We start from the raw sequence: 13,013 nt of genomic DNA on the forward strand, positions 1-13,013 counted from the left end.
AATATAATAAAACAAAATAAAATCTTGAAATAAAATGAAATGAAATAAAATGAAAATGAAAAACAACAATTTTTGTATTAAATAATTCTGCCTCTCTAAACAACCTTTCTTTAGACACACTGTCGAACTGACTCAAATAGGCTCAGTTTATCTCAGCTGGGGCTATAGTATGGAATGGTGCTGACTACCTTGGTTCAAATCCTCAATGGGGCGTTCTTCAACTTGGGTAGTATGGGGAGTTTCCAAGGCTCTTTACATTATTTGACTCAGTTCTATCGGATATGGATTTAATGTTCGGATGTCCGTCTTATGTATCCTTGCAGAATTGAAAAAGTGAAAAGGGGCGGTGGGGAATAGAAAAAAAAGGGTGTGTGTGTGAAAACCCATATCATACTGTACCATATTACATGTCGTACTGCACAATATTACTTATCATACCGTACAATATTACCGATCATACTGCACCATATTACATTTTGTTGTTTGAAATGTCTGGTATCGTGATGAGTCAAGACTCTGTCAAAATAATAAAAGTAAAGTAGTTGACACTTTTTTTCCGCCGGCACTTTTTATCGAAAAAAAAAAATTACAAATTCATGTGTATTCAAATATTTTGGATTAACACCTTTTACGTCCATTTAAAAACTAATTTCTGTATGGATTTCATTGAAAATGGTTGCTCAAGAGGCACAAATTGTTTGCTTTAGCTAGCGTTTTACAGCATCTGCTGCACAATTTGGTAAGTGCCGAAGATGAGCGGTACTTCAAGGTTCAAGAGAGTATCAATTGCAAAAAAGGAGGAGGAGAGATAGGGATGATATAATAAAAGGAGCAAATCACACCAGAGTACCCGCCAACCACCCAGTCCGTTATTTTCTTTTTTTTTCGGCCGGAATCCAACCCACTGCACAATTATATCCACTCCAGTTTTCAGTTTGGTAAAAGTTTTTTAAGAAACGGCACTTGCGACACAATAAGGTCATATAAGTGCCGAAGATTAGAGGTGTTCCAAGAGGGTAACAAACATAAAAAAGAAGGAGGGGAGATAGAGACGATAGATTTTTTATAGGAAAGAAGGAGCAAACCCCACCAGAGCTCCCACCAACTACCCACGGTAAAAGTTTTACGACACTCACAGCTGCATGAGGTCATATGAGAGCGCGTTTTTCCACTTACTTGTAATACAGGAAAAGACAAAACTACTAAACACGTCACATGAGAAAATGGAACATTACACCGCAAATTTTGAAAATGTTATTGTTTCATCATGGTAAAGCTGGCCTTATCAAATAAAACACAATACAAGAATTGTCAGTGTGAATCGAGCAAAGACTCATATCAAAGACATTTTTGTGGCATCATAGCATGGGGAAATCAGGCGCTCGTCAAAATAAGGAATTCCAAGAAACCAACATTTTTCACCCACTGGGCAAATCTTTATCCATGTTTATTTTCTAGGCTCAATTATACCTATTGTGTCATTCAAAAACAAATTAATTTCTGGGTGAATTTTACGGAAAAATTTAGTTCAAAGGCACAAAAGAGGAGATTTGTAGTTTCAAAGGACACTCAAGCTGTGGAAGTCACCACATATGATGGCCATTTTCCAGCTCATTTTACTTCTGGCACAAGCGACTCCCCCCCCCCCCCCCCCCCCCCCCCGTCCCTCTAATCACTGGACTTCTATTCAAGATAGATGAGTATTGGGTTGGGTTTTTAAAAAATCAAAAGCAAGGCAAATCGAACAAGCTTTATAGGATTATACAAATAATTCCAAAGGACTAAATTGACGAGTGCCTGATTCCACCGTGCTGTGACACATATACGTAAAATTAGAACATAATCAATTTTCTGTTCCCGCAAACAAAGCATCCACTTCAAACCCACTCCAAACTACCACTCTCTCATCTCATCATCTCAGTCTCAAAGTGACAAATGTTATATGTATCTCATACACATTGTAACGCCTGTGTCTGAATAAATAAATAAATAAATGGGCAACACACATTTTTCCTCATACTTTGTAGTTCAAAAGCAGAAAACAGCTGTAGTCAGAAGTAAGGAGCGTATTATGTGACCAGTCGTAATATACGTACGGTGAACAGAAATTCTATTACAAACAAAATTATGTCATTAGCCTAAAAAAATTAAGAAGAAAAAATAAACTTCTGTGAACTTCTCATTAGCTAGCTTATCTAACAAACGTGATGTGAATAAAAAAGATGATAATTATAAAATTAACATGAATAATGCATTGGTTTACACGTAGCTAACTGAAAGTACCATAAATTAATGGATGCCCATGATCATATACTTTATGAGAATTCATTAAAGGGAAAAATAATACTATAAATAGAAATATGGTGTTCGCATTTTCCTTTCACGTTCATTTCCCTTCGCTCATTTAAAAACTCTCTTCATCTGTTCCAAGAAATCCCAAGTCCCATTGAGTTTTTTTTTTTTTTTTCAGCCACACTATTAAAATATGTCAGATGGTATCATATTATAGAACTAGAACAGCAGAGTTTCGCTGGGCACTCACAGTTCACATGCTGGGACAATTTGCAGGCTTAATTCTCGCACCCCCCCCCCCCCCCCCCTCCCACGGCATCAAACAAAATCATAATTCAAAACCAGCTTTTTTGCTGTTCACTGAGAATGTCACTTGATATCACAAAAATAGAAGACAATGTCATTTGACATAAGAAAAAGTAATGACAATGACATTTGACATAAGGAAAAGTAATGACAATGTTATTTCACATCTCAATTAAATTCAAGAGTCACGTTTGGTTTAAAAAAAACCCAAAAAACAAAGTCAGAATTTTTATCCTCAACATCAAAATAAGCAGAAAAACAACAAATCCACAACAGTTATTATTGTAAAAGATGGTGGGTTTACAGGACGCTGGTTCACTGTTTAGTTTTTCTTTTAGTTTCAATAAGTTTTAAAGCTCTTGCAACACAAAAAGGTTAGAGAAGATTAGAGGTGTAATTAGAGAGTAAAATACAAAGAAAAGAATTAGGGGAGATGGGGATGATAGATGTGTGATAAGAAAGAATGATGGTAAAACACGACGTAAGATAGGGTTAAGTATCCAGTTTACTACTGGGCTTAAACAAAAACGAAGGCAGGGGAAATAACTTAGGATATTCTTTATTCAAACATTTTTACACCCCTGATCCTACGGTGGGTAAGATCTAGCACCTAGTCTTCTCAGAAAAGGACGAAAAACTGGGATATCAAGTGTGCGGGTCTCGCACGTCAAAGACACCGTGGCGTTTGAAAGTCGAAGAAGAGCAGGCCAGTCCAGGGTAGAAACCAAAATTAATTTTAACCCAAAACAGACCAATAGAAAAAAAAAAGAATAAAAAATGAATGACTGAGAGTGTTGTAAGTTCAAAAACACAGCCAGCAAAAGGCAGCATGAAAGGTAAGGGATCACGATATGTTGATGTAGGACAGAAAAAACAAACAATTGTTGTCCTTCTAGAGAGCAGTTTTTGGCGCTCATATGACCTTATGCAGTTGTGAGGGCCGTAAAGCCTCTACTAAAACAAAACAATAGAGCAGTTTATCTGTGGATGGAAAAACCTACAGTTGACTGCCCCCAGGAACTAACAGAGGTATGCAGAAGAAGAAAGGAGGAGGATGTGGAAGTAAAGGAGGGAAATATATATTATATAAAATGAACGGGGTGGAGGAAAAATAACCGCATTGGCAGCTGATGTAGAAAATGTGTGGCTCTAATCTTATTCTTAAGGAGGGGGGCTACACCAGGAGGCTATCTCGCTTATTACTGGTCCGAATTTTACCAAATTTCACACATATAATAAGCTTAGTAAGGAGTCTTAAAATCCGCAATCAAATTTGAGAAAAAAGTTTCGTTTCCATGGATACGCTGCCATATTGGATTTTATTGACATGTCTTACGTACTGAATACCGCACTTATCGCTCATGGAAATTGATTGTTTTTTTGTATGCGTAAAATTTGTCTGTTGTTTTTTTCCTAACCGAATTAGAAAATTTTAAATGAAGTTTGCGAAAAATCCGTGAAAATCCACACTCCATTCACCACCAACAAAAATCTATTCCATATATCAAAAATTCAACAATCAAATTTTTAGTATTACCTCTTCTCTTAATTCTGTGAAAATTTCATTGAAGATTGGATGAAAAATGGTGAAGTTATTCAAAAAAGTATAGAGAAAAGTTGCATTTTGAGAAAACGGCCGATAAAGAAAAATAAGATACTGACTTTATGAGGAAATGGCGGTTACAAACATGCCCGGTATGGGAAAAAATACGGTTTTTGGGGGTTCTTATGCCATGAAATAGTTGTAGGAGAGGCTGAGGAAGCTAAAAATGCCTACAACTCAAATTCCATGATTTTGAGGCGAATTTTGATTTTGGGGGTGTAGCCCCCCCCCCCCCCCCTAATCAGAGTCGGTTTGTTGAGTACCGGTACAAAAAAAGTCAAAACCAACAGGCATCAGTAACTCTGTGATGGGGAACAGAATTCCAATAGATACAACAGACAGATACAACAGAGAGACATCTAGATAGGCAAGAAGTACATAGAGCAATGGTAATCATGGTATATTCTTTCAATCAATGAAAAACACACAAATACAGAAAAGATCAATGTCATTTAATGCTGAGAAAAAAAGAACATGATGGTTTTCAAAAATGATAGACATAGGAAAAAAATGGGAAATTGTAAAAACTACTCTCACAAACTTAAAGATAAAAAAATCTATTTAAAAAAACTCACAAATGGAAAGGATGTTATGAAAAGTAAACATTTATACAGACATTCTTTGTGGCTAAAACACTATTAAATGCAAAACTTCTCCCACACAACAGATAACTCTCGTATACATCATCAGTCTCGCACAGTCCAACTTTCTATCTAAAAAATAAGCTAATGCAAGACAGACGGGGAGGAGGGGGGGGGGGGGGGGAGATAAAAAACCAGAAGCCCAAGCAACAAGGGAAGCAACCCCTCTGCTGCTCGCAGTGAATCATTCATACACCAATAGCCTTCTTGTTTTTATTTACTTGTAGTTATGGCTCTTGAATCAAAGTATTACTAAGCACTCATTAATAAAACAGACATACACTTGTAGCCACAAACATTTCTCAGTCGTCTCATTTTGCTGCAAAGTTTCTGGCTCGAATCTGACCTGTGGAAAAAATATACCAACAATATCTGCTCTGCAGTGATTACCCTCTCAGATGAATGTTTGCTGAACTGAGCAGTTATAATTATAACCTGACACAATCAAAATAGGCTAACAGTCACACTTTGATACAAAGTTGATAAAGACAAGTGCAATAGCGACACTTTGTAAAAGAAGTGAAAAGAGCAGACCACACCAGATACTATATCAACTTACATCTATTGTACCGGGGATCGACAGGGAAAATCACTTAAATATTCTTTCCCATTCTTTCTCTTTCTCATTCTATTCTTGCCTTCCATGAATACTTTTCCAAAAAATATTATGTTGATGAGTTTCAAAGTGAAGACATACTATTTGCTGTTGGGGATAAATATGGACAAAGAATGCACTCGTTACAAACAAAATTGTAGAGCCTTGCATTGACATCAGCATTTATAGTATATAACATACACACATGTATTATTTATACATTTATCGTTTGTGTCCAACTCCACCCATCAAACTAGGTCAATCAGTTTCGGGGGGGGGGGGGGGGAATGCAATTTCTTTTTCATTAACTTCCCGAATAGACAAAATTTATTTATTTTGTTTCGAGAGTTCAGTTTACATATTATAGTACCACCAATTGTAAATATGGTTGCGAATACCATGATTCCCGACAAAAAAAGTGTCTGACCTAATTTGATGGATTTATTATTAAAGGTGGATGTTGACGATATATGTATAACAAAACCTTTTTCAGAATCTCAAGTCATCGGAGAGTTAACGTCGCAGCTTAAATCGTGACGTAACTTTGGTAAATAATATCACAGCCTCCATCTTGATATTGAAAAAGGGAAAAGTCGCTTCATTAAATATCAAATACGCCGGGTACACCGAGAGCTTGTGAGCTAAGACAATAAATGAGGACACAAAGTCGTTGGAAAACTGGCAAAATCTGGGCAAGCCAAGACACGGTGTGGGGCAACGAGCAACACGCCAGAAAAAGTCACAGTTTTTGGTGAGTCAGCACAGAGATGGCTATATATCACCAGGAGCAGACTAGAGGAATAGTATCTCAGAGCATGTGTGTATGCGTGTGTGAGGGTGTGTGTGTGTGTGTGTGTGTGTGTGTGTGTGTGTGTGTGTGTGTGTGTGTGTGTGTGTGTGTGTGTGTGAGTGTGAGTGTGTGTGTGCGTGTGCGTGTGCGTAAGACAAAAGTATCTGTGTGAGTGCAAGAGACATCGGTGTTGCAAGGAATCCACGTAAGTCCATTTGGGTACTTTTTACACCACAGACAAAAATCAAGTTTTTGTCGTGCTGTCCCTATCAGGAATCAGGAAAAGCAAAGAAATTGTATGCCTTGACCATAGCATTTACCTGCATTTTGGTGATGTTGAAAGGTGCATCTTTGACAGAGCTTTTGGAGGGTGCAAAAATAAGAAATTCTTAAAATTTGAATTCAAGTGGATTGCTTGCGACGGTGACGATGAATGAGAGTGTGAGAAAGTGTGCATACATGTGTATGTGTATATGTGAGAGTGTGTCTATATGAATGTGTGCAAGTGTGAGAAGGTGCGCTCACATGTGTATATATATATATATATATGTGAGTGGAAGTATATGTGAGTGTGTTTAAGTGTGAGAAAGTTTACACACATATGTATGTATATATGAAGGTGTCCATTAACCAGTGTTTGGGTGACTGAGACAGGAAAAGCAATGAAAAGGAAACAGCGACACAATCAGAAAGGAAACACATACAGCTGACTTTGAAGGCAGAGAACACACAAGCCAGTGAACGACAACACCAGTACGGAGGAAGGGACAATGGAGATTTCAGAAGTAAAATATGTACAGTCACAACAGCATGGTGAAAGAATCAATTCGTACTCCGAGTGGCTAGTTTTTGCTACATCAGATGCATCTCTTTCACAAGTTAGCACAAAGGCCGACATATTTATTCTCCAAAGGTGACGAGCATGTGGAGTATTATGATGAAATCGAGCGCTCGTCAAAATAATGAAATTGAAGAAACCGATATTTTCCCAACACTTGGGTAATTTTTGTCATTTTTCGGGGGCTCAATACCTTAACTGCTCATTTAAAAACACATTTCTGTGTGGATTTTACTGTAAAACTCAGATCAAAGGCACAAGAAATATAAATTTGCATTTTCCAAGGATTTTCAAGCTTTGGAAGTCACCAAACTTTGACGGACATTTTATAGATAACTATACCTCCAACACAAGGCATACCCACCTCCTTCAATTACAAATACATCTTGATTTTATTCAAAGCAGGTGGGTACTTTTTCATCAAAAGCAAGACAAATGAACAAGCTTTAAGACGATATAAAAAAAACTCCACATGCCCCAAAATCGACGAGCTGATGAGCGCCAGATTCCACCACGTCAGAACACGTGTCTCTCCGTTCATCTGAGAGCTCTCACATCATCCTCATCAACCATCTGATCATGAACAGCTTCCTTGTCATCAACGTCCGCTTGAGCCAGCTTTTCGTCTTCCCTGGAAAATACGAGAAAAGAACAATTTGAATGAAACTAGAACACAAAATAGGGTATGGAGAATTTGTTTAGTTACAGTTTTAGTATGAGTTTTACAGCATTTCAATATAATTAGGTCAGAGAGGTGCCAAAGATTTGAGGTGTTAGTAGAGAGTAACATACAAAAAAAAAGAGAGATAAGTACAAAAAATGCTTGGTTGAAAAGAAGGAGCACCCGCCAACTATCCACTCAGTAGTGGCTCGTATTCTTTTTCATGTGGTGTTTTACATTCCCATCCACAGGCCTACACTTTAGATCATTTGGGAGGCAAGCTTCCACGCTGTCTGAGAGATACAGCATCCCAGCAGAAAACTCAATAAAAAATTAATTGTTTCTCATTGTTCTTGTTCGGCTGCTTCAAATGTGTCAACAGTGTGTGACTATGGTCCTCTTTGACTTTGATAGAAATGGTATGACTGAACAAAATGTGTGCATGTCTGGAGAAAGGGATGTAATGTAGGCCCATATCAATTCGAGCTCCAGGCTGATAGAGTTTTTAAAATTCTTTATAAACAAAACAAGTGTACATCTAAGAAACCCCCAATTATTTAACCATTTTTAGGTATAATTTACAAAAGCATTTTTATTTATTTTGCATCTAAATAATATTTTATTAAGAACTATTTTAACTCATTCGCTACGCCGAGCCATGGGGGGGGCGGCGCGGCTAAAGTGCCGTCAGTAGGCTAGGCTAAGCCGCCCCCGGCGGCTCGAGAACCGACGTTCAATTTTAGCTTGGTTTCTATTCCAATCCACATATCCAAGTTAAAATAAAGGTCATAATATAAAGTTGACTTCCGGGTCAAGCGTTTCCACCGAAAATCGGAAGTTTTGGTTCAGTTTTGAAACACGATTTCGAAGTTTATGCGACATTGTTTTATCGCGAAGCCCAAATTATAGCCAGACACCAGTCTTTGTACTTTTACACAACAAAATGTATCATTATTTTGCTCACTAAAGAAGTGTAGGACTCTTCTTTATAATATTGATACTACTGGACTCAAATTGCCAGTGCACTGTAATTGAGAAATCAATATTTTTGAGTGCTAGATCTAGGCCTAAATCTAAATAGTCAAAATATTGTTTTTTCTCCCCAAAATCACTACTTTTTTGTGAATTTACTCAAAAAGTACCACCCAAGACATGTATTGGTTTATTCCAAATGCAATTCTGAATAATTCCATATAAGGTACGAGTGTTTTTTTCTGTTTGGTATCCTTTTTTCAAAATTATTTAAAAATTATTTTTTTTCAATATCGGAGGTTATGATCCAAATGTACAGATATTATGGAATGTATGTAAATAACTGCTCATTTTTCAATATTTTCCTGTTTTATATACAGTTATGGTTATTTTGATGTGTAATTTGACTAGGTGCAAACATATTTTTTGAGTTTCATCTGAGATTATAAATTTTTTGTTTTTAAATTTTATCCCCAGCCAATCACAATTGTGTTGCATAATCACCTCTTACAGGAACCAAAGTTGAAAAATACTCAAATAAACAATACAGATATATTCTACAAACCATACTGAAAATGTTGGTATATAATATGTTGATATTCATTTGAATTTATGGCTCCTAAGACCAGTGAACTGCGCACTAGTCATCTTCTCATTTCGACCTCCCGAAAAAAATTCGTCCACAGGCCAAAAATAATACGTAGCGAATGAGTTAATGGCGTTTTTTTAAAATGTATTTTTTAAATAATTAGCATACATGTGGGCAATGTATTGGATATCTAAAAAAAAAGGGGTATCCATTTAAAAGGCAAAAACTCGGTCATCCAAGCATTAATTTCAACAAAACTTTGGACAAATGAAATTTGGAAAGCATTGCACAAATGCACATTATGATCAAGTTCAAAGAAACTGTAAAACTTTGTGTTTCACTTAATTTTGTTTCAAATTTCAAATTAAAACTTGATAGTTCTTGAACCCGTTTGTCGACTTTATTCATTAAAAAAAGTTGATATCCCTTTGGTTGAATTTTCTTCCTTTGAAGTTTTGTTGAAACCGGTACAAAGATAACGCAGTTATAGTCCTTTCAATGGGTCCAATTTTTTTAAGACACCCTGTATACCGTAATAGCTTATTTCCAGTTTTTTAAAATACACCCTGTAAATGCAATTATAACTAATTTCAATTTTTTAAAGACACCCTGTAAATGCCATTATAACTTATTTCAATTTTTTAAAGACACATTTTGTAAATGCCATTATAACTTATTTCAATTTTTTAAAGACACATTTTGTAAATGCCATTATAACTTATTTCAATTTTTTAAAGACACGTTTTGTAAATGCCATTATAACTTATTTCAATCTTTTAAAGAAACCCTGTAAATGCCATTATAACTTATTTCCCCCTGAGGAAAGCAAACGTATTTTTCTTTTTCATTCTTTTTTTTTTCCAAACTTAAGAGAGAACACCTACTGGATCTTGGCGGAGATATCGAGCTCCTTGTCCATGCCCATTTGGAGTGACCTTGTGCTTGACCTTGAGGAAGAGCTGCTCACCACATCATCATCGTTGTCCAACACGCTCATCCGAGAGACCTGGCCATCGGCTTCAGGAAAATGAGAACAGAAAATTATCCAGATGGTGAAAATGGTGAAATGGGTGTAGGTTTGACGCCTCTATCAACATAATTACTATTCCTATTCCCATTATTACTATTACTACAGTAGTCTCCGCCTAAGATCCCGGTGCTCGGGAGCAAGGAAATGCGGGATCTTAGGCAAACCAGGATCTTAACCGACGAACCCAGGGAAGAATCTATGGTGACCCATGCTAAGGCTCACAATAGGTACAATGGTCTCCCTCCACTCTAAAATGAACTGACATGACCGCTTGACTTGGTGGGTTTATGACGTATGGCGAGCAAAGAGAGGTTAACCTTGGTGAACTATCACAGTGCATAGTGGGATGAGGCGTGCCATTTTCACTTTTTATCCTATCATGAGTCTCAAGATCTACGCGTATCCAGTTGCCCCTCCCCCTTACCTGTCAAAAATGTATACCTTTCCATCTCTGACCGAGGCCCCCCCCCCCCCATTTGCTGTCTATGGTCGAGTACCCATTTTCACCTGGGTGAAGTGAGAAAAATTTGTGTAAGCCTTCCCAAAGGACACAACATCGAGTCCGGTAGACTAACCAATATTATCATTTTCATCATTATTTTTATTGTCAATACTATTATCATTTTAATTTCTAAATACTACTATTATTATCATCATCATTATTATTGTTATTATTACTATTATTATCATCATTACTGTAACTATTATTATTACTACTATTGTTGTTATATGATTATTATTGATATTATCATCATCAATATCAACACTATCATGTAGAAGCCCTGTGTAGACTGACACACAAGACACACAACTGACCCGTGAGGCGCCCCGTGTCAGACGCCAGTTCCCACTCCAGCTGGTCCAGCGCCTGTTTGTCCTCCATGTTCTGCTCGTCCTTGACCCCCATGTCGTCATAGCAACTCAGGTCCTCGCCTTCCATCACTGGAATAGACGCAAGCAGTAAATATTCAGTTTCAGTTTGGTAGTACGGGGTGCCCATTGCGGATGGGATCAGGTCTGGTTGGGGCGGGGCGGGGGCAATAGCCCCACTCGTCGCCTGAAAACAAACGCGTTTAATTTTTAGGTGACGAATCGGACATGATCGGCTTGTGCCACGATAGCTGCTTTGCACCCTCAGTCTGGCTAATAAACCGCCCTGACCAGATCCGATAACATTATATATTCACATTTTGGAGTAAAGACCAAAAGATGCACTAAATTCCCTGACCCGAAGAGAATAAGTCACCATCTTTCGCCTGTGAACACAACACATCCCATGCCACTGAATTCTAAACTTAAATAGGATCCACAAGGATACCCCACCCGACTGCCTGTTGTGTGACTGCCACGATGAAACAGTATCACACCATCTGTATTCCTGCCGTGCACATAGCGACCTCCGAAGCACCTACCTTCCTACCTGCCTCCCCAGATATCGGAAATACTTTATACAGCGACAAAACACAGCTGATAAAAACCTGTAAATTCTTTGCCATATCGACAGGCCGAAGGGGTAGAACCAAGATGGCCGCTGGATCGGAAAAGTAAAGTAAAGAAAAGCTAAGTAGAGTAAAGTAAAGCAAAGTAAAGTGGCCATTAGAGCAGGTGATTGTCTTATACAGGTTGTCATTAACCCTATCCGTATGCCCTGGGGTCATTTTGTACCCTTAGGGTTGTATTCTTCACATTTTAGAATACTTCTAGTACGAAGATCTCTTTGAAACTTTCAGTATTTCTCAAAAACTCATTTTGACAGACTGCTATGCAAAGCGAAGGGATCGGATTAACGAGTAAATTTCCTCTTTGGAAAGTGGTGGCACTGAGTTCCCCACGCCGTATGGATACGATAGTAAAACACAAAGTACGGATACGGTTAAATGGTGGCACAGAGTTCCCCACGTCATATGGATACGATAGTAAAAACACGATGTACGGATAAGGTTAAAGCAGGTTCGACTGTACTCACCAACAGCCCGCGACTCCCTCCCGCTAGCTCGACTCAAGCTCGACATGGACCGGTCGTGACCTTTGACCTCTCGCGCTGAGTTGACCCTGGACGGGGAAGGTGACCCCCCGGTCCTAGAGTCCATGCTGACCCCGCTGAACGGCCGGACCTCCGTCTCCCAGTGGCTGCTGTCAACCTTCCAGTGCTGTCTCTCTTTTGTACCAGAAATGGCCGGAGACTGAAGCTTCCTCTGTAAACTAGACGAGGAGGACGGTTGCGCTTTGATGTCGTTGTCAGCGTAACTCGAGCTATCCTGCAGCTTGTTGTCCAGTTCTGATCCATCATCCGAGCCGCTCATCCAGTTGTCCTCTCGGACGCGGGACATCATGAGGTCAGCGACGACGGTGTCTGGGTGATCATCGCGACTGTACGACAAGGCAGTGGGCTGTGTCCTTCTCAGCTGATCGGCACCACCTGGTGGAAATTTGTTGCTTTTGTTTCAGTAAGTAAGTAAGTGTTTTATACGGCATTTGCAACAGAATTAGGTCATATATTAGTGTTGGAGATCTGAGGTGTTACATTAGAGAAACAAACACAAAATAGGAGGAGGGGAGATAAAGGCGATAGTGGTTTGATAGGAAAGAAGGATCAAAAAAATTTTTGTCAGGGAAAAATAGATGTGAATCCCTTCATTGCTAGGCGTTTCCACAGATCTACGTCTCTACAGGCAATGGTGAATGTTCGTTCAAGA

General features: G+C 38.4%; 1 protein-coding gene across 1 annotated transcript in view; it reads right to left on the reverse strand.

Annotated features, from left to right (window-relative positions):
- Nucleotides 1-4,429: 4,429 nt before the first annotated feature.
- Nucleotides 4,430-13,013, reverse strand: part of LOC101863985 — a 42,036-nt gene continuing 33,452 nt past the window's right edge. Inside the window, exons 17-20 of the mRNA XM_013082988.2 lie at nt 12,284-12,736; nt 11,134-11,259; nt 10,172-10,304; nt 4,430-7,696 (exon numbers count right to left, since the gene is read on the reverse strand). Coding sequence (XP_012938442.1) covers nt 7,603-7,696; nt 10,172-10,304; nt 11,134-11,259; nt 12,284-12,736 — 806 coding nt within the window. The 3' untranslated portion in view covers nt 4,430-7,602. The remainder of the gene's footprint in view (nt 7,697-10,171; nt 10,305-11,133; nt 11,260-12,283; nt 12,737-13,013) is intronic.

Source organism: Aplysia californica, unplaced genomic scaffold (assembly GCF_000002075.1).
Source record: "Aplysia californica isolate F4 #8 unplaced genomic scaffold, AplCal3.0 scaffold00203, whole genome shotgun sequence".
Classification (NCBI taxonomy): Eukaryota; Metazoa; Mollusca; class Gastropoda; order Aplysiida; family Aplysiidae; genus Aplysia; species Aplysia californica.